The 24,710-nt window shown below is 41.6% G+C and overlaps 1 protein-coding gene across 1 annotated transcript in view; it reads left to right on the forward strand.

The window, feature by feature from the left end:
* SLC10A7 (solute carrier family 10 member 7) overlaps positions 1 to 24,710 on the forward strand; it is a 276,262-nt gene that overhangs the window by 18,974 nt on the left and 232,578 nt on the right. Inside the window, exon 2 of the mRNA XM_089670484.1 lies at positions 16,911 to 16,993. Coding sequence (XP_089526610.1) covers positions 16,911 to 16,993 — 83 coding nt within the window. The remainder of the gene's footprint in view (positions 1 to 16,910; positions 16,994 to 24,710) is intronic.

Below are 24,710 nucleotides of genomic sequence, written 5' to 3' on the forward strand. Positions count from 1 at the left end.
AGGAGGCAGAGGGGAAGCAGCATAATGATCTTCCCAGTGAAGACCTGTGCAGGGGGAACGTGCCAGCACAAGTGTTTGCCATTGGAGAACAGACAGGCTATACTCAAAGCACAGCTAGAAAACTGACCACATTGGGAGAATGTGCTTCTATGCCTAGCCTGGTCTGTTTGAAATAGGAAAGCAGAGGGACTGGCTGGAACACTCGAGATTTCACACAATGGAAGGAATACAAAGAGAAAAGGATACCTTTTTAATACAAGTACATGGTACAGCATACACATTTCAGGAATCTGAAATGTTAGAGTAAAAAACACTTTAAGAGTGCAGCCACACAAAGGGTCATGTTTGCTCACATGGGAAGCACAGATATTCTGTGCAGCCACATACAGGCAGTCCAATTTACATCAATTCGGATGCAGCAGCTGCATAGATACGGCCTCTCCTCCTAATATGACACCAATGTGGGTGAGGCTGCGTGTCCCCGAATGCACACAGTGTGAGTTAGTGGACAGATACCTGCACCAACACAGATGTTAAATTGAGAGCAGCTGCTGTGTCCCTATTGACATGAATGGGACTGCCAGCCCAAGATTTATGGAACACCTGTGCATCCCATGTAGGCAAACATGACCCTTCTCGCAGGTGTACGGTTAAGAATACCTGTGTGAATGAGGCCTTATTTGTGGTATATCTTGAAATGTAGTCTTTATTTTATTTGTCTACTAATATGATAGAATGTGATAGGTAAAGCCGCAATCCCCAGTGCTTACTCTGGAAGCAATTTATATTATAAAGTTCTTTCTAATAGCAATGTGCCTGTTCTTTAGACTAGACTAGAGCGTATTTAATCATTTACAGCTGCTGAAGGCCAGCTTACACTTCCTTTATGGTTGTAAATGCTTCCATCCACTGGGAAATGTATTAACAAACTTGTTTCTTTTAACTCTTTAAAGCTGAACTCCAGGCAGATATAAAATACACAATAAAGAACTGAACACTGGAAACCCTGTCCAGAAAATTGCAGGCAGAGGGCAAATGACTAGTCACCAGCATTGTGTGGTCTCTGTGCTGCTGATTTCTTTCCATGTTACTGACTTAATAATGCCTTATTTTGCACTGTGGCTCTATGTGGTGATGGCCGTTCTGGTAGAGGACAGACTTTGCTTCCTCACGTTAGAGCCTCCAAGTAAGGAGAACAGTGAGTAGCAAAGTAGTGACATCATCAAATCTTACTCCAAATCTCTAAAAAGAGAAGTGCAGGAATACAGAAAATTAAAGAATCATACTCGCCTAGATGGGTGCAGCGCTGATCCCAGCTGCAGCTGTCCCCCGCCAGCTCTAGCACAAGAGCTGAGCGATCAAACACCTGTGATCACTCATTTCTCCCCGTCAGCTCTGAGGAGAGAACAGTGACTTTCATTCACCCGCTCTCTGCTCTGCCCTTCCAGCGCTCACTGGAGTGCTTGCGGGAAAAAAATGTGTTTTTGCTGCATTTTTACTGCGCTTGTGGTGCATTTTTTATAGGATATGTGACTCAAAAACTGCATTTTTTTATGCATAATTGATTATTTTTTATGCATTGATTTAAATGTGGAGGTGTGTTTTTGCTGCAGTTTTTTTACCCTACCAATCCTGCACCAAAAACCCACAAGTGGTCAGTGCAAAGAGTTCCATAGGAATACATGGTCACACTTTTTTTTTTGTCAGCTTCTTTTAACGCAAAAGAGGAAGAAAAATAGGTCAGTGTGAAAGCAGTCTTAGAAAAGTATTGATCATTTTCTCTAGAGCTTCTTGGAGCCACACCTAAAGCATATGTAACTCCTAAGCCACTAGTTGGAAATCGTTGACAGACCTTTATGTACAGCGCAATCATGTCAGCTCAAGCTGCTAGCAATAATCAGTGTTCTCCCGGCAGGAACGGCTCCCCCCGCTGGCAGAACACAATAACTTCGTGGGACGGATTCCCCCAGCAACACTCACTGTGGTTGCAGGAAAGAAAATCACATTGTCTGTGGCCTGCTTTAAGCTGGCCATTCATTGTTAATGGATTCCTCTGTACACACAAAGATATTCCCCTGCCGGAACATTTTAGTCTAATAGGTGAACCTACCACTGTCTTAATACAATGATCAGTGGCTGGTCAGGAAAAAAAATTTCCAACATGTTAGTTTGGCAGAAGTCGATCAAATTACTGACTTTTGTCAAGCTGGGACAGTCTTAGATTGATGACATTTGACTGGTTCTTGCAGAACTGCAGGGTCACATTGAAGGCGTTTGTCGAAAAGGGTGTACGTTGGCATAGTAGTAAAAGTGGACAGAGTTGGGATATTGGGGAAAGTAACTATCTCCTGCCTTTAAACACTATTTCCTCCTTTATTTGCTATCTTTCCATCACCTGTTACGTGCCCACTTTGCTTAGAACAACAAACAAAATAAAAATGAACAAAAATAGTCTACAGTCTGTAAAAATAAAATGCGCAAAATGCAATGTTTCACTTGAAATATTGTCACCTGTTCATCTTGATAAGCCCTGGTTCATACCACTGCAACTTCAGGTGTGCCATGCGATTTACAAATCATACCTGAAGTCGAATCTAATTTTTGTTCTATGGCACTTGTCTTAATAGGTGCGATTTTCAGGTAGCTCTCATAGACTATAAGGTAAATGGCACTGAAATCGCACCTGTGTCTATATCATCACTACTTTGAAGTCATGCTTTAAATGGGACCAAGGTGTCCTTTTATCATGCAGCGGTAAATGACCGCTGCTCAGTTCTCTGGCATTCTCAGAGGAGAGAGTTCTCTTCTGAATGCCTTTTTATGAAGCGGTGTAGATCAGTTCTCCGAATGAAGGGAGAAGCAATCTACAAAAGCTTTGAACACTGGAAAATGGCTGCTGTTACTATAATCTCACGAGATTACAGTAAGAGATCAGTCAAACACTGTTTACTAAGCAGCGGTAAATTATCACTGCTTCGTTTGCAGTTCCTCTGATTCTCCACCTCTGGGCTGGAGAATCTGGAGGTAGAACACAGATTGCCAGTGAAGGACTGACATAGCTCCTTCATATACTGGCCATCTGTGTGCTGAGATGATCAGCGGAGAATATGTTCCCCACTGATCATCTGTTTCCTAAACCACTAATGATTGGAGATCAGTAACGATCCTCAGGATCGCCACTGATCTCTGTTTCATAAAAGGACACCCAAGTCACACCACTTTGAAATCGCATTTGGTGTGAACCAGGGCTGAGTATTCAATCAAAAAACAAGTGTTTTTCTGTGATTTCTCACAAAAAAACATAAAAGCCAAAGGTGGTACAAAATCTGCATTTTGTAGGGCTTTTTTTAACCACTCAACTGATTAAGGTCAAATGAGAGAGTAGTTACTGGTGATTTTATTCTGCATCTTAATTCATTCTTTTTCATTTTCGGATAGAGTTGAGAATGGTTACAATCCCTGTCAGTTTATTTGAAAGATTTCCCTTTACATCCTGTCCTTTAAACACTTCAGGAAAATAAATGAAATTGCTTCAAAGTGAGGAAGACCCCTCTTAGACTTATCACTTGGATAGTTGTCCCTATTGGAAGAATTTCCATATTCCTTCTATGATGACAACTCAACATTTTGGATTTTCCCTTTCAGTTCTACTTACAATGGTCAGCGGAACAAATGTAAATCTTCCTCTCGCCTAAAAAATGTATTTCAAATACACTTTTTCTTACTACAACTCAACCACCAGAAGGTTTCAGAATGCTTTTAATTATAGGTTTGATAATTCAGGATCTGTTCTTTAATATTTACTTCCTTTATGCAGGCCATAGACAGTTCGTTTATCGGCTGATTTTTCAGCCGAAAAACGAAAAATCGGTCGTTCTGTTGCCATCAATGATTGCGAAAATCGTCTGTTTTTCACAAATTTTCCAGCATGACCGATAAAAGAAACAAGGAGGAACTGCAAAAATCGGCCGATGACATTGCCCCACTAACAGTGCGACAATCGGCCGATGACATTGCCCCACTAACGGTGTGAAAATTGGCCGATTATTGTTTCGGACGATAATTCGGCCGATAAACGAATTGTTTATGGTCTGCATTAGGCTTGTGTACAGTGAGATTTTTCTCTACACTGTGGCCTGTGTCTAGAGTCTTATATAGAGTTTATTTTAATACAGACATCAATAGATTTCCCTTTCTGGGCAAGTCTGATAGTGATTGGTGGCCATAGAGGAACTCCAATTGTTAGGTAGGCCATGCACGATCTGATTCCCTCATCCATACATTCGAGTTGGAAGCGGAAATCACTTGTCTTTGTATTCTGACAGTGGGGAGAATCCCCCACCACAAAAATACACAGATCAGTGCTGCAGTCTATTGCCTGTGGTGCTGATTGAGCGAAAAAATGCTGTTCAGTTGAACAGAAGTTGATTGGTGGATCGACTTCTGTTCAGCCACGGTGCCCATACATAAATTCGTTCAGTCCTAGCTGAACTGGCTGAATTTTGATCAATGCATGGCCAGCTTTTTCACACAGGTAGTCTGGAGGCAGTAAAAAAAGTCAGATGAGTTGCAATGTTATTGAACAACCCCCCCCCCCCCCCCCATCTACCCACTGGGGAGAGCAGTGGGCATGCACCACAGCCCAGAGCCAAATGCTTGGCTTGCAGTTGTGGTGCCGTCCCACAATGTAACATTGCTGTTTGGGCAATTAAAACAAAAAACAAAAACGTTAACGCCAAGAAAATAGGCATAAATCTCCTAAACACCTGCTAGCTGCTGCTCTTCCACTGTTTGAAAAGAAATCCTCTGCAGATTGCTTTACAGAGGATAATAGGCATTACCGCCTGTCTGAAATAGCCTATAGTAAAAACTCATTCATAAACCGCTGTTATAATGTCTTTTTAGCCTGAAGATTATTCATTATACTATGGCTAGAATTCAAGAAACAAAAACCAAAACTTTAGTCACATTAAATTATTTGAAACCCAAAACAGTTAAAGCTTCAGCATCTGTTCATATAAATACATTTTTTATTTCCGCTCATCAGCCAGTCAGGCAAATACTGGAATAGTAACAACCACTTTACTGTTTTTGCCTTCATAACAGTATGATTGGCGGGTTGAGCAAGATTAATTTGTTGAAGTGTTTGTCCAAGCAGAGTGCTTCAGAAATGGTGGTGACTCAGAGGTTTGCCTATGAGCTGCTTGTTGGGAAGGGGAAGGGTGACTAGAGTCAGCCTCGGTGAAATCCTATAAACTCATGATTCAGAAAAGTAGGTTGAAGAAACAGAAGCATTTTTGTTTTCAATCTGGCAGAGTTTTATTTGTTGGCCAACACGAAGCTTCTTGTATGAACTGCTTTTTATTGTCTTAGTCAGCACATGGTATTGATTGATCCATCCCACAGCCACATTTTATACTATTTTCCTTTCATGCAATTCCAAATAAAATAAACTAATCTAATTGATTTTGCTATATATACTACTCTACTTTACAATTCTTTTTTCATGCATTCTCTTAAGTCTGTTTCATATTGATGCTGTTTTGATGCATAAGTTGCTGATTGTAAAGACTATTATTATTATTATTAATTGGAATAGAAGTATTATTGAACAATATTAAGATATGATATGGAGCTATAGTTACAATTTTGCTCTTTATTCATAACTTGAAAACATGCAGGATTTGTACTCTTTGAAATAAAAAGTACCACTATTTAAAGTGGAATTACACCACCAGATAATGTAAAAAATGGCCTCTGGTAGCTTTATGCCATAATGCACCAGTATGCACTGCCTGCCAATCCATCCCCTCTAGGGCTGTGGTGTCAGCGCTCTCAACTGTCAAAGATGCTTCCATCTTTTCCTAATCTTTTTGGGTTCGGACTCTTAAGCCTCTTGATTGACCAGGTTGCGATGACATCATTCTGTGCATTACATCATCACAGCACAGAGCGATGCCATAAATGTATGCTGATTTGTGCATGTGTGGTTTAGTGTACATATATGCTGACAGGAAGGGGGAAGCAGTTATGACGGAAGAGACCAAAAGGGTCTCCACTGTTAGGCTATGTTCACACTAGCCTTGTTGGTAAGCGGCAGAGAGGTGTTTGGGAAACGCCTGGGAAAATTCTGCACATGGTGCTGTTCAAACGGGAGCGTTAGGGTCACGTTGCGGCAAAACGGACGTCTCTGGTTGAGTCAGGAGGAGTTGAAGTCTCCTGTTCAAGTCTATGGTGCCGCTCTGCAAACGCCCAGCCGGCGTTTGCGGTGCTGTTGCGATGCGTTTGCAGAGTGTTAACATCATTCAAACTTCATTATAGGTGTTTGTTTTTAACACTTGGCAAACGCCTAGCAACCGCCGCTAAACCGCACATGCGGCGTTTGCGGAGCGTTAAAATTGCTCCACAAACGCCAGACCAACGCTTGTCAAACACTATAGGGCGTTTGGCAAGAGTTTTGAAAAACAGTCAAGTGTGAACGAGCCCTTATAGTGGCATAGAAATCCTACCTGTCAGTGTTTAGTTTTTCAATTTTAAGCAGAAGTGGGGTCGGGTTATGGAGATTTAGATGTGTATGTATTCTTAACCTGCAGGAAAGGTGTGTGTATATGGGGGGGGGGTTTGGAGATCGCCGGGTGCTGGCGGTAATCACCAGCCGTGACCCGGTGATTGACAGCCCAGGCCGGAAATGGTCACGTGGGTAGGGCGTGTGCACGCCCCCTACCCGGAATGGCTAAATCTTGTGTATATATGTGATTTTGCGGACCCGTTCTGCTCTGTTGCAGAATTTCTGCTGTAGGGAAGACCAGAAGCGGTTAATTTTGCTGTAGGCCTCTTGGCACCCTCCCGGACCATTTTTTTTTTTTTTTTCTTGTTTTTCTTCAATTTTGGAGAAACAAGTAATGTCACTGTTGTGCCATATTTTCATCACTCGTTAATGGCTGTCTTCACTGTGTTCCTTGATATATCCAATGCCTTGGAAACATTTTGTCCTCTTCTGACTGATACCTTCCAATAATGAAATCCCTTTAATGCTTTGTAAGCTCTTTTGCAGGCCATGGCTTTTGCTGTAAGAGGCAACTGAGTAAATGTCAGAAGAATCCTAGTAGGACAGCTGAATGTTATCCTTTTTATATGCACTATATATATGTGTGAATACATTCCTGTCCAGCTCCTGCATGCATTTTTGAGTAGTGTGAGAAGTGCCACCTAGAGTTGCCACCGATTCCCTTTAAACCCAAACATATTATTTACACAGGTTCTGAGGCTAACTGAATGCAGATAAGGCACTAAGTAAGTTTAATTACCACCTTAATCAGCCACAGAACCTGTGTAATTAATATTTGCTTGGGTTTAACCGCTTCCCAACCGCCCTATAGCAGAAATACTGCTGCAGGACGCAAGGGTGCACAAAATCACGTATATATACGTGATTTTGCATTTCCGGGTAGGGGGCGTGTGCCCAACCCGCGCCCCAATTTGCGGCCATGGCTGTCAATCACCATGTCCCAGCCTGTGATTACTAGCTGGCGCCCGTTGATTCCTGAGGATCTCCGACTGGGAGGAGAACTGTTTTGTTTACTGACAGTTCTCCTCCCTGTCAGCTCGGGCACACTGCTTTGGATGGCTGTGCACAGCCATCCAAAGCAGTGTGATTACAGTGAGGCACACAGACACTGCCCCCTAGTAAAACACTTCCAGCACACAGGTAACCCCTTGATCGCCCCTCATGTTAACCCCTTCCTGCCCAGTGCCTTCTAACTGCTTTTTTCTTAGCACTGATCACTGTAGTGGTGTCACTGGGGATGTCAGTAACGCCAAGTCAGTTCTCCCATGTCAGAATGTCCGCCGCAGTCCTGCTATAAGTCTCTGATCAATGCTATTACTAGTAAAAAAAAAAATCCCAGTGTATATATACCGCCATTTGTAAACTCTATAACTTTCACGTAAACCAAATAATTTACACATATTGGGATTTTTTTCTTAGCAAAGACATGTAGCAGAATACATTTTGGCCTAAATTTATGAAGATATTAGATTTTAAATTTTTTTGTTTGATATGTTTTATAGCAAAAAGTAAATATTGTTTTTTTTCTCAAAATTGTCGGTCTTTTTTTTTTTTTTTAAATGCACAGCGATCAAATACCACCAAAAGAAAGCTCAGTTTGTGGGGGAAAAAGGACATATATTTAATTTGGGTGCAGTGTTGCATGACCGTGCAATTGTTAAAATAACGCAGCGCCGTAATGCAAAAAATGGCCTGGTCAGGAAGGGGTATTCCAACTAGCTCATTCTATTTGAATGTATTCTATCAACTGTGGGAAGGTGTTCATTCTGTATATGGGCTAGTTATCTGAAAATGTAACCTCAAAGGCTGGGTTACACGAATCTAACAAGAGCTTGTGTTCATAACCACTTTTTTTTTTCTCAAGCTATTCTGCTTGTTGCGCATAGGACAGTTTATTCACCCCAAAGAAGCTCCTGAACCTTTTTTTTTTTTTTGAGTGGAGCGCTGCACTTTAGTAACACATATGCAGCGCTTGTCTGCTACTCGCACTTGGGGTGCCGTTAACAATTATTGGCACTGCAAGCGCAACATGCATTTGCATTGTGTTTCTGAAATGTGTAGCAAAACATGCGTTTTCTGTTGCCCATTTCAGGAACGCCAAATAAGAATGAAGCCTAAAGGTTTACCATACGTCGGGGCCGTATTTATCCTTTCAGGAGCTACAGCTGCTGTGTACAGCAAGCAATCACAGGTATATTTATACAGATGTACAACCCTGAATACAGACTGTCTGTCCAGATTTGTACATTCGTATGCATGTGCGTGGTTATGCAAGTTTTGTCTTATACTTGCATCCTGTAATTGGTTTCTATGGGTGGCCTTACGCAGCAGCTGTGTTTCCTGGGGTGAAAACTACACCCAGATTTTACCTCCTATTGCCCCGGGTAGCTGTCTGCATGAGGCCCTATGTGATTGTACACTTTAGAAAAACACATTTTTTAAAAATATAGATTCGAGTGTTCATTATATTTTCTTTATTGATTTTTTTTTTTTGGTCATTTTTAGAAAATGTTTGTCATACTTTTTACTGAAAAATAAAATAAAAAAAACCCCATTCTTGGTAGTGTGTATTTATGTTGAATGCATTATCAATATCTCCACCTGTACACATTCTGCTTGTGATATGGTTGGCTTACCAGGACATTTCTCTATGCTGCTGATGGACAGGAGAATAAAATGCAGATAAAGCCATTTTCTACTGCCGTGTAACCAGTGACTAACCTTCCCTAGTGAGCTCCAACATGACTAAATCCAGAATATAAGTCTGGGCTGTCAGTTTCAACTGAGCTGAAGGGCTCGCTGACCTGTATTGTGAGGTCTGCCTTCTATTGTTTTGTCAGCGCTGAGGATACATCTCCCAGACCGATGCGTGGCAATACAGCTCAGAAAATGTGTTTACAAATATTCAAATTGTCGAACTTAAGCTGCAGCTGACATATCAAACTTTGCTCTAGGCTCAGTGTGTTTCCATCATCTTCTAAAATATAACCAGGTATTATGTTATTTTTTTCCCTCATAGCTTCATAAAAACATGCTTGCAATTTGGAGGGCGATTTCTGATAACCGTACAGTAAGGAAAGTGGTTGGGTGTGTTTTTTCTTTTCTCTATTATTCAGCTGCCAAGGAGGAGGTGGGGACATAAGTTGTTCACTTTAATGCAGGGAATGCATTAACTTATATGTAAACCTTCACCTTGTAAAACAACCCATTCAGTTTAAAATAGAAATGAAAGTCAAAACATTTGTGTATAGATAAAAATTGTAAACATGCCCCCCCCCCTTTTTTTATTTTGTAACAGATCACATTCCTTCTGTTCTCAGCTGCATAAGAGCTAGGGGAGGAGAAACAAAAGTACACTGAACTTCGCAGTGAATGGCTGTGCAGGGGAGGGGAGTGTCAGGACAAGTCTGATCATTGGAGGAGAGCACACTGAGTTCGCAGCACAGCTAGAGTACTGACTCACTGTGCTGTCATGCCTAGTGTGGTCAGTTTTTAAAGCTGAAGCAGAGGAACTGGCATGAACACAAGGGATTTTACACAAAGGAAGCAATACAAAGAGAATGTGATACTTTTTCCTGCAAGTACATGGTACAGCAGGCACATTTCAGGAATATGGAATGTTGGGTTTACATACTCTTTAATGAAAAAAACATTTTAACTTTCGTCATATAGTGTGAAATCAAGTAAAATGTCTAAATGGGAGAAAGGATGTCAATAAAAACCTCACAGAAATTGAAAGTGATTGAAACCCCCGCCCCTTTTTTAAAGTGGGGGTTTTTTTTTTGCTTTTAAAGAGGTTTATACTTACTTGCTCTGTGCAGAAGTATTGAACAGAACAACCCCTTACAAGGGTGTGGAAATTTTTTTAAAAAGTACTTGTCCAGGGGCTTAATTGGTCTCAATCTACTTGTCCCTCTCGGCAATCTACTGCTTGATTAAACAATGGAGAATATGAAGGGTTGATGTTTTTTCTATTAAGCAGAGGTGATTTTAGGAATCTGGGACTTTTAAAAATGAAAGGGGCTTTATGATGACTTGTTTTGTTTGTTTTTTTTCTGGGGTTTTTTTGCTATAAGATTTCTTAGAATACCCAAACAATATAAAATTAGGTTCATGTATATTTGTATTTTAGTTTTTTCAGGTATTTATCACAACATATTCAAGCTATAGTTATATAATGCATATGGGCTGAAAGTGCACACTCTCAGGTTTAATTTGAGGGTATGTACATCCAAATTGGAAGAAGGGTTTAGGAATTACAGCTCTTAAGAGTAGCCATCCCCCCTTTTTCAAAGGACCAAAAGTAATTGTTACTTGCTGTTTCATGTGTTTGCTCTCGTGAAGTCTTCTCTTGATTGTAGATTTTGGCAATGATACGCCTACCTTCTGGAGAGTGTCCTTCACTTGTCTGGATGTTATGAATGGGTTTTTCTTTACCATAGAGAGGATCCTGCGATCATCCACCATTGTTGTCTTCCGTGGAAGTCCATGCCTTGTTATTTTGCTGAGCTCACCAGTGTGTTCTTCTTTCCTCAAAATGTACCAAACTGTTGATCTGGCCAGTCCTAATGTTGCTGCTATCTCTCTGATGGATTTGTTTAGTTTTTGAAGCCTTACAGTGGCCTGTTTCACTTGCATGGACAGCTCCTTTGAACGCATGATGCAGGTTCACAGCAATAGATTCCAAATGCAAATACCACACTTAGAATCAACTCCAGACCTTTTACCTGCTTAATTGATGAAGAAATAACGAAGAAATAGCCCACACCTGGCCATGAAACAGCTTTTGATTCAATTGTCCAATTACTTTTGGTCTCTTGAAAAGGGGGATGGCTACTCTTAAGAGCTGTAATTCCTAAACCCTTCCTCCAATTTGGATGAACAAACCCTCAAATTAAACCTGAGAGTGTGCTCTCAGCCCATATACATCATATAACTATAGATTGAATATATTTTGCTAAATGCCTGAAAAAATAAAATTGTGCCTGTGTCCAAATATATATGGACCTAACTGTGTGTGTGTGTATGTGTATATGTGTGTGTATATATATATATATACACACACACACACACACACACTATTGCCAAAATTATTGAGCCGTTTGCCTTTACACGCACATGAACTTTAATGGCATCCCAGCCTTAGTACATGGGGTTCATTGTTGAGTTGGCCCACCCTTTGCAGCTATAACAGCTTCAACTCTTCTGGGAAGGCTGTCCACAAGACATAGGAGTGTGTGTATGGGAATGTTTGACCATTCTTTCAAAAGTGCATTTGTGTGGTCAGGCACTGATGTCGGACGAAAAGGTCTGGCTCGCAGTCTCCGCTCTAATTCATTCCAAAGGTGTTCTGTTGGGTTGAGGTCAGGACTCTGTGCAGGCCAGACAATTTCCTTCACCCCAAACTCCCTCATCCATGTCATCCATGGACCTTGCTTCGTGCACTGGTGCACAGTCATGTTGGAACAGGAAGGGACCATCCCAAACTGTTCCCACAAAGTTGGAAGCATGAAATTATCCAAAAAGTCTTGGTATGCTGACACCTTAAGCGTTCCCTTCACTGGAACTGAGGGACCAAGCCCAACCCCTGAAAAACAACCCCACACCATAATTCCTCCTCCACCAAACTTTACACTTGGCACAATGCAGTCAGGCAAGTCGTGTTCTGGCAGCTGCCAAACTCAGACACGTCCATCAGATTTCCAGACAGAGTAGCATGATTCGTCACTCCCGAGAACACGTCTCCACTGCTCTAGAGTCCAGTGGCAGCGTGCTTTACACCACTGCATCGGATGCTTTGCATTGCACTTGGTGATGTAAGGCTTGGATGCAGCTGCTTGGCCATGGAAACCCATTCCATGAAGCTCTCTACACACTGTTTGTGCTAGTCTGAAGGCCACACGATGTTTGGAGGTCTTTAGCTATTGACTCTGCAGACAGTTGGTGACTTCTGTGCACTTCAGCAGGCACTGACCCCGCTCTGTCATTTTACGTGGCCTACCACTTGGTGGCTGAGTTGTTGTTGTTCCCAGTTGCTTCCACTTTGTTATAATACCACTAACAGTTGACCATGGAATATTTAGTAGCAAGGAAATTTCACGGATGGACTTGTTGCACAGGTGGCAATCTATCACGGTACCACACTTGAATTCACTGAGCTCCTGGAGAGAGACCCATTATTTCACAAATGTTTGTAGAAGCAGTCTGCATGCCTAGGTGCTTGATTTTATAAACATGTGGCCATGGAGGTGTTTGGAACACCTGAATCCAATGATTTGGAGGAGTGTCCCAATACTTTTGGCACTATAGTGTGTGTGTGTGTGTGTATAATTTAAAACACAGGCCCTAGAGAATAAATTGTTGGTTGTTGCAGTTTTTTATGTAATACTGTATTTGCGCAGTGGTTTTTCAAATGCAGTTTTTTGGGAAAAAATACACTTTTTTGAATTTTAATGCAAACAAAAAAATCACAATACATAGACCAATTTTTTTGTAAAATATAAAAGATGATGTTATGCCGAGTAAATAGATGCCAAACATGTCATGCTTTAAAATTGCTCACGCCCATGCAACGGCAACAAACAGCGTAACTTTTATTCACTTTTTATGGTGAAAGTGATGGCTGGTCAATCAAGTGTCCTGGTGGGATGGGACAGCCAGTGGAAGGTGTCCGGACGTCCCCTCCCGCTGCCTGTAAAAGCGATCCAGCAGCTAGTTAGCCACTCAGATTTCTTTTACAAAAGGGGTGGGGGGGAGTCACAGGGTATGTATGGGGGGTGAGGGCTAGTATAGACTGTGCTCAGTGGATTATATGAGGAAAACTATTGATGGGATCTCTGTTCCCTGCATGCTGGCCTCTGTATGCTCTCCCTCTGACTACTGGGCATCCCCCCCCCCCTCATAAAGCCTGAACGTCCCTCAAGGCCCCCCCCCCAGTAACAAATGATCTGTAGAGGCATAATACATCCAGCTACATAGTACATAGAAACCAGACTACAACTCCTAGCATCCACACTGGCATCTTACATTACAGAAGGCTGCGGGCCCAGGAAGGCAAGGGAGCCCAGTGCCCAGCAGTGACATGCTCGGGAAGGTGAGGGATGGGACCGGACTTCACCGTACAGCAGGCTGAGGGCCCGGAGAGGGGAGCGCACTGCCTGGTGGTGACTTCCTGGGTGGGTGAGGTGCTTTCGAGAGAGTCCGGGGAAAGGCTGCATGCTGCAGTGGGATGGGACAGCCTGCGGCAGGAGGGGGATCCCCTATAGAGCTGACCGCTGGCTGTAAACCCTGCTGCTTGCTCGCAGCAGGGCTACATGTAATAAATAAAAAAAAACCTCTTGGCCGGCGCCTGGAACCACATGTCCCTTGCGTTGGATGATAGGAATAGCACATCCCTGCCCTTACCTTCTCTTGTGAGGGTCCCCTGCCAGCACTGTCCCACTTCTCCTGTCCTGCATGTTCCTCCATAGCAAGCTGTGTGCTGTGGGGGCCGACGTGCAGGCACACTACCAAGCCGGTAAGTAGACACCCCAAGTATTTTGCAGAGAGGCATGTTGAGTCCATGGAACATTTTATTTTTTGCCACAAATTTTTTGAAAATAACAATTTTAATTTTTTTTTTTTTTTATACAAAGTTGTCAATTTAATGATATATTGCTCATGCATGCCAAGGGTATATGTGGAGTAACATCCCAAAACACATTCTCCTTCTCCCGATGGGGATACCACATGTGAGAGACTTTTTGGCAGCCTAGCTACAGACAGGCCCCCAAAATACAATAACCACCTCCAGGCTTTCAAAGGGCATATTTCCTCATATCACTTCCCCACTACCTATCACAGTTTCAGAGGCCTTGAGTATTTTACAGATATAATTTTTGTCACGTGGTTTTGAAAAAGAAAAGAAAAAATACATTTTTGTAGCAACAAATGAGATCTGCAAAATACTTACATGCCTCTTAGCAAATACCTTGGAGTGTCTACTTTCCAAAAAGGGGTCATTTGGAGAGGTTGCTTCTACTATCCTGGCCTTTCAGGGCAAACATTAGAAGCTTATGCCACATATCACCCACTCTTGATACTTTTTTGTGATACTTTTTGTGCACATGAAAAAACAGTTTTTGCTAGAAAATTGCTTTGAACCTCCAAACATTATATATTTTTTTAAAGCAGAGGCCCTAGAGAATAAAACGTTGGGTGTTGAATTTTTTTACGTCACACAATATATTGCCCAATTGTTTTATAAAATATAAAAGATGATGTTACGGTGAGTAAATAGATACCGAACGTGACACGCTTTAAAATTGCGCATGCCCGTGCAGTGGCAACAAAAGTACATACATTTTTATTACCGATAGGCAAGACTTTAAAAGCCTTTACAGTCACCAATTAATATTTACACAGGAGATCTAGTATAAATATTCTGACATTCGAGGTGATACCTCACATGTATGGTGCAACCACTGTTTACATACCGGCACGGGGTTAACACAACGCAGAGGGGCAAGGGTGCTTTTTTTTTTTTTTTTTTGTTATTTTGATTTTTTTTAAATTCTTTTTATACTGTCCCTTTCTTCTTTTTTTAATCACATTTATTGCTATCACAGGGAGTGTAAATATTGCGGGTTGAGAGTAAATGTTGAGGGTTAGGCCCAAAAAAGTTTTAAATTCAGAAACCGTGATAAGTTTAGAAGGGAATTGCCTGTCAAGAGCTGAATTTGGGTGGGTGGCGATGTATTGTTGTGCGTATAAATTGCTTTAGCCACAATCAATTGGTACAAATCCTCCGTGAAAAATAGCGGAAGGGCTAAATGCTAGTGCTGGCAGCAAACAGGGCTGATCCTGCTAACACTGCATTTTTCGGGACACTATACAAGGAGGCACTAGTATAGTTCTGTTCATGATCATTATATTGATTCGTATAAACACTATACTAGTAATGGGGGTGATCAGCGACCTATAGCGTGAGTGTTATAGTGTGCGAGCAATCTGACGCTAGCTGACCCTGGCTGTGTGGGGTGCTTACTGACCCTGATGTTATCTGATTTCGCTAGTGGCAGGAATACAGTGATCAGTAAAAAATTTTATATACTGACACTGTACTAATGGCACTGGCTGGGTGATGGGGTGATCAAAGGGTTAGTAGGGGCAATCAAAGGGTTAAATGTGCTAATCTAATGTGTGTGTGTTTGTGTGTAAAATGTAGTGCTTTTACTCAGTGCTGTGTTCTCTCTTCTCTCCCTGGACTGACCGGGGGTAGATAGCGGGGGGCGCAGGCGCGTTCACACCCCAAAACAGGAAGCAACGCAAGATTACGTTGCTTTGTGTAGACTGCGGGTAAGTGGTTGGCAAGTAGTTACAAAACAAAAAACCTGACATTTTTTAATTTTTTTTTTAATTCTCAGTATGGTATTTTTTATATATTTTTACCTTTTTATATATATATATATATATATATTTTTTTTTTACACTTTGCTTTGCTGGGGAGATAAAGATCATTTCTCCTGCAATGCAAAGCTTGCTTTCATGAAACTAACTCATTCACGAACTGTTTTTGACAGCTCAAGAAAGTGATCTGTGATTAGCTGGAGTTGGTCACATGGTACAGGGTGCTGTGATTGGCCACATGTATCATGTGTCAGCTGTGGGATAATCACAGCTCACTAGGAGGAGAAGCAAAGCTGTTATGAATGAGATTTATTCATAACAGCTTTGCTTACATGATCACCGGGTCCCGTTCATCGGGATCTTCATTCCGCTGTGTCTGCCGGACACAGCAGTTGCGGGGGAGGGGAGTGCAGTGTGCCCCCGCTTGGGCGCACAGCGCCCCCCCCCCCCCCCTCCGTGTTAGTACAGTCAGAGTGATGTACGGGTATGCCGCTTTGCCTGTAGCTGCAACCCAGTTGCAGTACATTGCGGGCGAGAAGCGGTTAAGAGGGGATTTCCTTTATTATTTAAACATTTCCTCTTATTTCCTGTTTGTCGGAGAGGAAGTAGCAGTAATTATGCCCAATGGGACACAGATTGCAAAAACATTGACAGGGATTTTAACCATTGCATTCTCCATCCAAAAAGAAAGTTTTGGCTTTAGATACTGTATACTATACCAATACATAACACACTGAGTAACTGCTGTGTCTTCTGAGTCATATTTGTCACCTTACATTTGAGTTGTGAATTCTCCCTCTGGGCTGAACATATTCAGTGTTATGATGGCTCCATGTTAGAGAACATCCTGTGGGGGGGATTTAATTTGCCCTTTGATTTTAAACCTACAGAAGATTCCACGGGATATATTTTGCCTCCTCTATACTGATACATATTTGTCTATTTGTTTTTCTAGGACCATTGAAGCCTGAAATTACCATTACATATATTGCGGTGTCAGCCATATTCTTTAACAGTGGACTATCCTTAAAAACAGAGGTATGGAATATATTAATTGTCCTATGGGGTGGATGTGAAAATCTTTAAGGATTCTTTGATAAATACTGCACAATAAGTTTATCAAAAAGCATCAAAACAATCAAAATATCTTTTATAAGAACTGTTTGTAGTAAGTGATGATTACGTTGAAAGAATTGCAGATTGTCGTTTTTTTTTCCTTTTGTACCCCATTTTTACTGGGTCATATTTAAAATATCTATACTGCCTCCCTTCCAGAAGTGATCAAGTTATCTATAAGGCTTCATAAGTCAGATGTGTTGTATTGGGAGTGGTCAGGCCAAAAAATTATCTGTATGAGTCCTGTTTTTAGGCTTCATGCACACAGGTCATTAGGGGCCTACAACATGAATTCTGGCTTTTTTCACTGCTCAGATGCTGCATGCAGCCACTTATAGTCATGTATGGCTGTGCACAGCTGTCTATGTGGTGGTACTAGATAGATTTATATCCCACATGCAGAAAGTCTGTGTTTGGGCGATACATCAGTAATCAAAAAGTGGGTGTGTGCAAGTACCAACATAAAGCCATTCATGTCTATTGGTAGCTGTACACAGCCATACATGTCTTTTGGTAGCTGTACACAGCCATACATGTCTTTTGGTAGCTGTACACAGCCATACATGTCTTTGGGTAGCTGTACACAGCCATAGATGTCTTTGGGTAGCTGTACACAGCCATAGATGTCTTTGGGTAGCTGTACACAGCCATAGATGTCTTTGGGTAGCTGTACACAGCCATAGATGTCTTTGGGTAGCTGTACACAGCCATACATGTCTTTGGGTAGCTGTACACAGCCATACATGTCTATTGGTAGCTGTACACAGCCATACATGTCTTTTGGTAGCTGTACACAGCCATACATGTCTTTTGGTAGCTGTACACAGCCATACATGTCTTTTGGTAGCTGTACACAGCCATAGATGTCTTTGGGTAGCTGTACACAGCCATAGATGTCTTTGGGTAGCTGTACACAGCCATAGATGTCTTTGGGTAGCTGTACACAGCCATAGATGTCTTTGGGTAGCTGTACACAGCCATAGATGTCTTTGGGTAGCTGTACACAGCCATACATGTCTATTGGTAGCTGTACACAGCCATACATGTCTATTGGTAGCTGTACACAGCCAAAAATGTCTTTGGGTAGCTGTACATGGCCATACATGTCTTTTGGGTAGCTGTACACGGCCATACATGTCTTTTTGGTAGCTGTATACAGCACCTGGGCTTCTCAGGCATGGGGAAAAAGGCAGAATTTTATATTGTACGCTCCCTAATGTGCCCACAGCCATTCATGTCTATTGGTAGCTGTACGCAGCCATGCATGTCTTTGGGTAGCTGTGCACAGCACTTGGGTTTCTCAAGCATAGGGAAAAAGCCAAAATTGTATATTGTACGCTCCTAATGCACCCACAGCCATTTATGTCTATTGGTGCCATGCATGTCTATTGGTAGCTGTACACAGCCATACATGTCTATTGGTAGCTGTACACAGCCATACATGTCTATTGGTAGCTGTACACAGCCATACATGTCTATTGGTAGCTGTACACAGCCATACATGTCTATTGGTAGCTGTACACAGCCATACATGTCTTTTGGTAGCTGTACACAGCCATACATGTCTTTGGGTAGCTGTACACGGCCATACATGTCTTTGGGTAGCTGTACACAGCCATACATGTCTTTGGGTAGCTGTACACAGCCATACATGTCTTTGGGTAGCTGTACACGGCCATACATGTATTTTGGTAGCTGTACACAGCACCTGGGCTTCTCAGGCATGGGGAAAAAGGCAGAATTTTATATTGTACGCTCCCTAATGTGCCCACAACCATTCATGTCTATTGGTTGCTGTACGCAGCCATGCATGTCTTTGGGTAGCTGTGCACAGCACTTGGGCTTCTCAAGCATAGGGAAAAAGCCAGAATTTTATATTGTACGCTCCTAATGCACCCACAGCCATTTATGTCTATTGGTGCCATACATGTCTTTGGGTAGCTGTGCACAGAACCTGGGCTTCTCAAGCACGGAGAAAAAGCCATAATTTTATATTGTACGCTTCTAATGCACCCACAGGCATTCATGTCTATTGGTAGCTGTACACAGCCATTCATGTCTATTGGTAGCTGTAGACAGCGCCTCGGCTTCTCAAGCATGGGAAAAAAGCCAGAATTTTATATTATAAATGCGCCCGTGTGCATGAGGCCTTACAAGTGTGTCCTCCAAACACTTCAGTTATTCATATGGACAGACAGTAGATAATACCATTTCATTCACTTGAGTACTGAACAGCCTAAGGCTAGGTCGACACTAGCCTGCACGGTAAAACAACCATTTTAATGTGCAGTCTAGTGCAGTTCTGGCTTTGGCAAGGTTCAATGTGATGGGCATGTTTTCTTCAATTCGCAGTGACACTTCAGTCATGTCACCAACAGCAGCATGGTGCATTGCGCTGCTGTGCTGTGACATGCTGTGCCATCCAGAGCGGTACAGAAAAATGCACACATACTGCATTTTCCCGCACTGCAATGCACCACTCATCACACCAGTGTTGTGGTGTGAACGGGAAACCTAGAAAACAGTTGTTTTCTATGTGCCCAGTGACCTGCTTTTATCCAGTGCATAAAAACGCAGGTCACCGCAAACGTATCCTATGAGAAGCGGCAAACAACTTCACTGCTTTGAGCATCGCTTGAGATGACTGAGCTGATTGTACTTCAGCCAAGTTGTTGGGAACAATTTTAAAAATGCACATTGTCACTTTCTCTCATTCACTCATTCTCATGAATTCATTCATTGTTTCTTTTCCATATAAGAGAGGAATTGATCCCTGTGTCATGTATGTGCCCCTTTATCCATCAACCATAATGGAAAGAAGAGGGCTTGGTGGTTGCGGAGGTTACAGGACAAGGATGTGAAGATTTCTCACCACCTGTGATCGTCCTTGTGATGATGTCTACCTGTGTTTAACCTCACAAATGCACCCACAGTCTAATTCATTTTCAGTTTGTTGATATAGCAGTCTGTCCATGGGACTAATAATATTGCCTTGCCTTTATACGCATGTATGTTTGTGCATAAGTGTGTGACTGCACCTGCATGCTTTATTAATAAAATACATAAAACGTGTTATATTTTATTCCTATAAAGGTTTTTTTTCCCTGAAGCTTTTGAATTATACAGCACTCAGCAGAGTACAGTGAATGAGGAATGGACTGTACTATCAGCTGTAACTATAAACTATCAGCAGCATTTCAATCTTTGGTGAAAGATGGAAGTTTCCAGAGATGTGTCATTTAGTAGCAATAAGAGAATTAACTCAGAAATCAGGTGATTTGGCAGATTGTACCTATTTTTATTCTTCTGACTCTGTGTATGCAGATTTGTCCTTTCTGCAGAGAATCTGTTTGTGAATCGTATTTCCTGCATGATATTTTTTCAGAGTGATTTGTGGGTGGATACTCTGGGCCTCAAAAAATGAGTGCTCCCCAATTCCTCCATCACTGTCTATTAGGGATATACCTATCACATTTTTTCTGCACCTGGTAATGTGCTTTGTATGTCTAAATTTCACCTTAGACTGTCATTTGGCAGCATTATTATTAATTTTGTAATGAGGCTAGCGCACAACTGAGGTTCCACTGCTGCAGGTAGGAAGCAGCATTTCCCCAGTCTCTTTTACTCCAGTGATCAGACTGCTGACATAACCTCCAGGACATTTGAGCATGTGTGCTCATATAGTTATTGCTCCCTTCTTACTTCCCTCCCCCTCTTGCTTCTCTTAACTGGGAATTATTCACCCAATCCTAGCTCTCCACCAATTTTGTTTTCACCCCCACATCCAGCACTCTCCTTCCTCTGGCAACAGCCACATCATCCACACACAAATTCTGTGCCCCTGCTTCCAAGAGCAAGTCCCCCTCTTTATGTACCCCCTGGAATACCTGCTCTGTCTGTAACAAGCTCAGTTTCTCTAGCCCCTTTTTATCTACTTACCTTTACTGAAACTTTCAGGAATATGACTCTGCTTCTCCAGCTAACCTCTCCCCTGGTTGCCTCAACTGGACTCAGAAACTAGCGATCCATCGATATATTGGCCCTCGAAAATTATCTGCCAAGAATAGGGTTTTACGAGTTTTTCCCCAATAGGAAAAAAAAAGGTGCCAATAATAATTGACTTCAGTGCAAAATCGTGTCCCATTGACTTCAATGCAGAAACAACCCTAGTGACTTCAATGCCTCTTTTTTACGTTTTTTAATTTTATATATAAATTTTTATTTTCTGTGCAATTTTTGTGTGTTACTTTCAATAAAAGTTATTTTCTGTTACTGGATTGTATTTTTTAAATTCATATTCATTTAAGTTCATGATGTTAATTGAAAAGTCAAATATAATACAATTATATATAAATAAATATTTTTTTAAAAACTGTGCATTTCCGTTTAGGTTTTGGTTTTTGACCAAATTTTCTGTTTTGGTCCAGAATTTTCATTTCGGTACACCACTATCAGAAATCCAAACCTAGTGAATGAAAAAGAGGTGGCGTTGGAATCCTATCCCTACAAAACGCTTTTCAAATTCTTCCTACACCCCCTTTCTCTCCATTATCCCTTTGAAGCTCACTGTATTGCTCTTTTTTTCCAGTTTCTCTGAGAATTGCTGTGATTCAGTGGCCTGTTGGACCTCCTCTAAAATACCTGCTATTATTCTTGGTGACTTTACATCCCTGTTAATGCTTATATCCCAGGTACCTTTCAGTTTCTTAACCTAACCTCATCTTTTGACCAAACAAAATGAACACACCCTTGCTTAGCCTGATAACAAAACACTTGACCTTATATTCTTTGCCCTCTGCACTCCTTGCAACTTCTCCAACACTTTGTTCTCACTCTGTTCACAACCTTATTATCAATCATTCTGTCCCTTCAACCAGCAGGCATTTACCCATAGAAACCTTTGTCACTGGTTCTACCCTTCTCTATTCTTCTACTGACAACCTCTGACAGGGGTCAGTGGGAGTAAACAATGCCCCATCATTGGTACAAGGTGAGTAATAGTTCCCCAATATTGGTGTCAGTGGGAGGAATAGTGCCAGATCATTGATGTCAGTGGGAGGAATAGTGCCCCAACATTGGTATTAGTGGGAGGAATAGTGCTTCATCATTGGTATCAATGGAAGGAGTAGTGTTCCATCATTTGTGTCAGTAAGAGGACTAGTGCACCATTGTCGGTGTCAGTGGCAGAAAATATGCCACACTGTTGCTGACAGTGGGGGGAATAATGCCCCAAAGGCCGGATTAATGCAAAGGACCACATCCAGCCCTCATTCCACAGATTGGAGAATGGCGCATACAGTGTTCAAAATAATAGCAGTGTTGAAAAAAGTGAATAAAGCTCAAAATCCTTCTAATAGCTTTTATTTCCATACACACAAATGAATTGGGAACACTACACATTCTATTCCAAATCAAAACATGAAGAAAAAATATCAAATTTGTGTTGTTCCTCTAAAACAAATTGAAGAAAAGTGAATATTAGACTGTTCAAAAAAATAGCAGTGTTTGTATTCTTTACAAACTCAAACATTCACTATATAAACTGAAAAATGTTTGAAGATTTTGCTTTCCTTTGAATCACTTAATTAATATTTAGTTGTATTAGCACTGTTTCTGAGAACTGCTGTACATCTGTGTTGCATGGAGTCAACCAACTTCTGGCACCTGTGAACAGGTATTCCAGCCCAGGATGATTGGACTACATTCCACAGTTCTTCTCTATTTCTTGGTTTTGCCTCAGAAACTGCATTTTTGATGTCACCCCACAAGTTTTCTATTGGATTAAGATCCGGGGATTGGGCTGGCCACTCCATAATGTCAATCTTGTTGGTCTGGAACCAAGATGTTGCACGTTTACTGGTGTGTTTGGGGTCGTTGTCTTGTTGGAACACCCATTTCAAGGGCATTTCCTCTTCAGCATAAGGCAGCATGACCTCTTCAAGTATTCTGATGTATTCAAACTGATCCATGATCCCTGGTATGCGATAAATAGGCCCAACACCGTAGTATGAGAAACATCCCCATATCATGATGCTTGCACAGCCATGCTTCACTGTCTTCACAGTGTACTGTGGCTTGAATTCAGTGTTCGGGGGTCGTCTGACAAACTGTCTCCGGCCACTAGACCCAAAAAGAACAATCTTACTTTCATCAGTCCACAAAATGTTGCGCCATTTCTCTTTAGGCCAGTCAATGTGCTCTTTGGCAAATTGTAACCTATTCAGCACTTGTCTTTTTTTCAACAGTGGGACTTTGCGGGGGCTTCTTGCAGATAGCTTGGCTTCACATAGGCGTCTTCTAATTGTAACAGTACTCACAGGTAACTTTAGACCTTCTTTGATCTTCCTTGAGCTGATTGTTGGCTGAGTCCTTGCCATTTTGGTTATTCTTCTATCCATTCGAATGGTAGTTTTTCGCTTTCTTCCACGTCTTTCAGGTTTTGGTTACCATTTTAAAGCATTTGCGATCATTTTAGCTGAGCAGCCTATCATTTTCTGCACTTTTTTATATGTTTTCCCCTCTCCAATCAACTTTTTAATCAAGGTACACTGTTCTTCTGAACAATGTCTGGAACGACCCATTTTCCTCAGAATTTCAGAGAGAAATCCACTGTAACCAGCATGTACAACATTTGCTGCCTTCCTTCCTTCCTTAAATAAGGGCAATAATTGCCACCTGTTTTTCAAAGAATGAATGACCTCACTAATAGAACTCCACACTGCTATTATTTTGAACATGCCCCTTTCAATTAGTGATTCAACTACACAGAATCAGCAGCATGCATGTCATGACTGTTTGGTCTGTTGGATTTCTATTACTCTACTACACCTGCTAGTAAATTATTTGCCATGTAGAAATATCATTTCTACCAAAAACAGTGATTGATCAGGTTAGTGATGTCTGACTGCTATTATTTTGAACACAACTGTATATATGACCAAAAAATACTAGGTGCATGTGCATTTTTTACATGTTAGTTATATATAACCATCAAATTGTGACAAATTAGTAAATGAGCAAAGTCCATAGATTAAAATCTCCTTCTAAATCTTTTCTCTTCTTAAAAAATAAATTTTCCACAACCATGTGTATTGGATAAGTTCCACAGAGATTAAATGATGATATTGGGTTATAAACCTCCTTACTCTGGGACAAAATCCAACTTGAGGCACGTTAGATCACCATCATACTGTGTATCCACCACCAGATGTACTAAGTTGGACTCACCAGAGGATATTGCTGGTAAAATTAGAAACCAGCCTGTAAAATGTTCCCCTCTGGGAGTAATAGCTTGCTGCATCACACCACAGACTCCTTTTCTAAAAGCCTCCAGGAACACCAGGACGTTTAAAAGCACCCACATTTAATAGTGTCACCACTGACACTAGTATAGACTGCTTAGACATGTATTATGGGCATGCTCCGGCTGTCATTCCAAACCATGATCGCAAACCTGATGTGCGTGGTGACGTCCAGGCCCCGCCCTACATGTTTCATCATTGAGGATGTTGAGTGACAATACCTGGCTCATGCTATCAGGCACCATGACTGGATCACTGAGATCCCTATGCACTCTGCTCATCATAAACTATCACTCTTTGCTGATGATTTGTTGGTGTATATTCAGCAACCTCACGTT

This window comes from Staurois parvus, unplaced genomic scaffold, assembly GCF_062004578.1.
Source record: "Staurois parvus isolate SC_StPar_1 unplaced genomic scaffold, SC_StPar_1.0 ptg000090l, whole genome shotgun sequence".
Classification (NCBI taxonomy): domain Eukaryota; kingdom Metazoa; phylum Chordata; class Amphibia; order Anura; family Ranidae; genus Staurois; species Staurois parvus.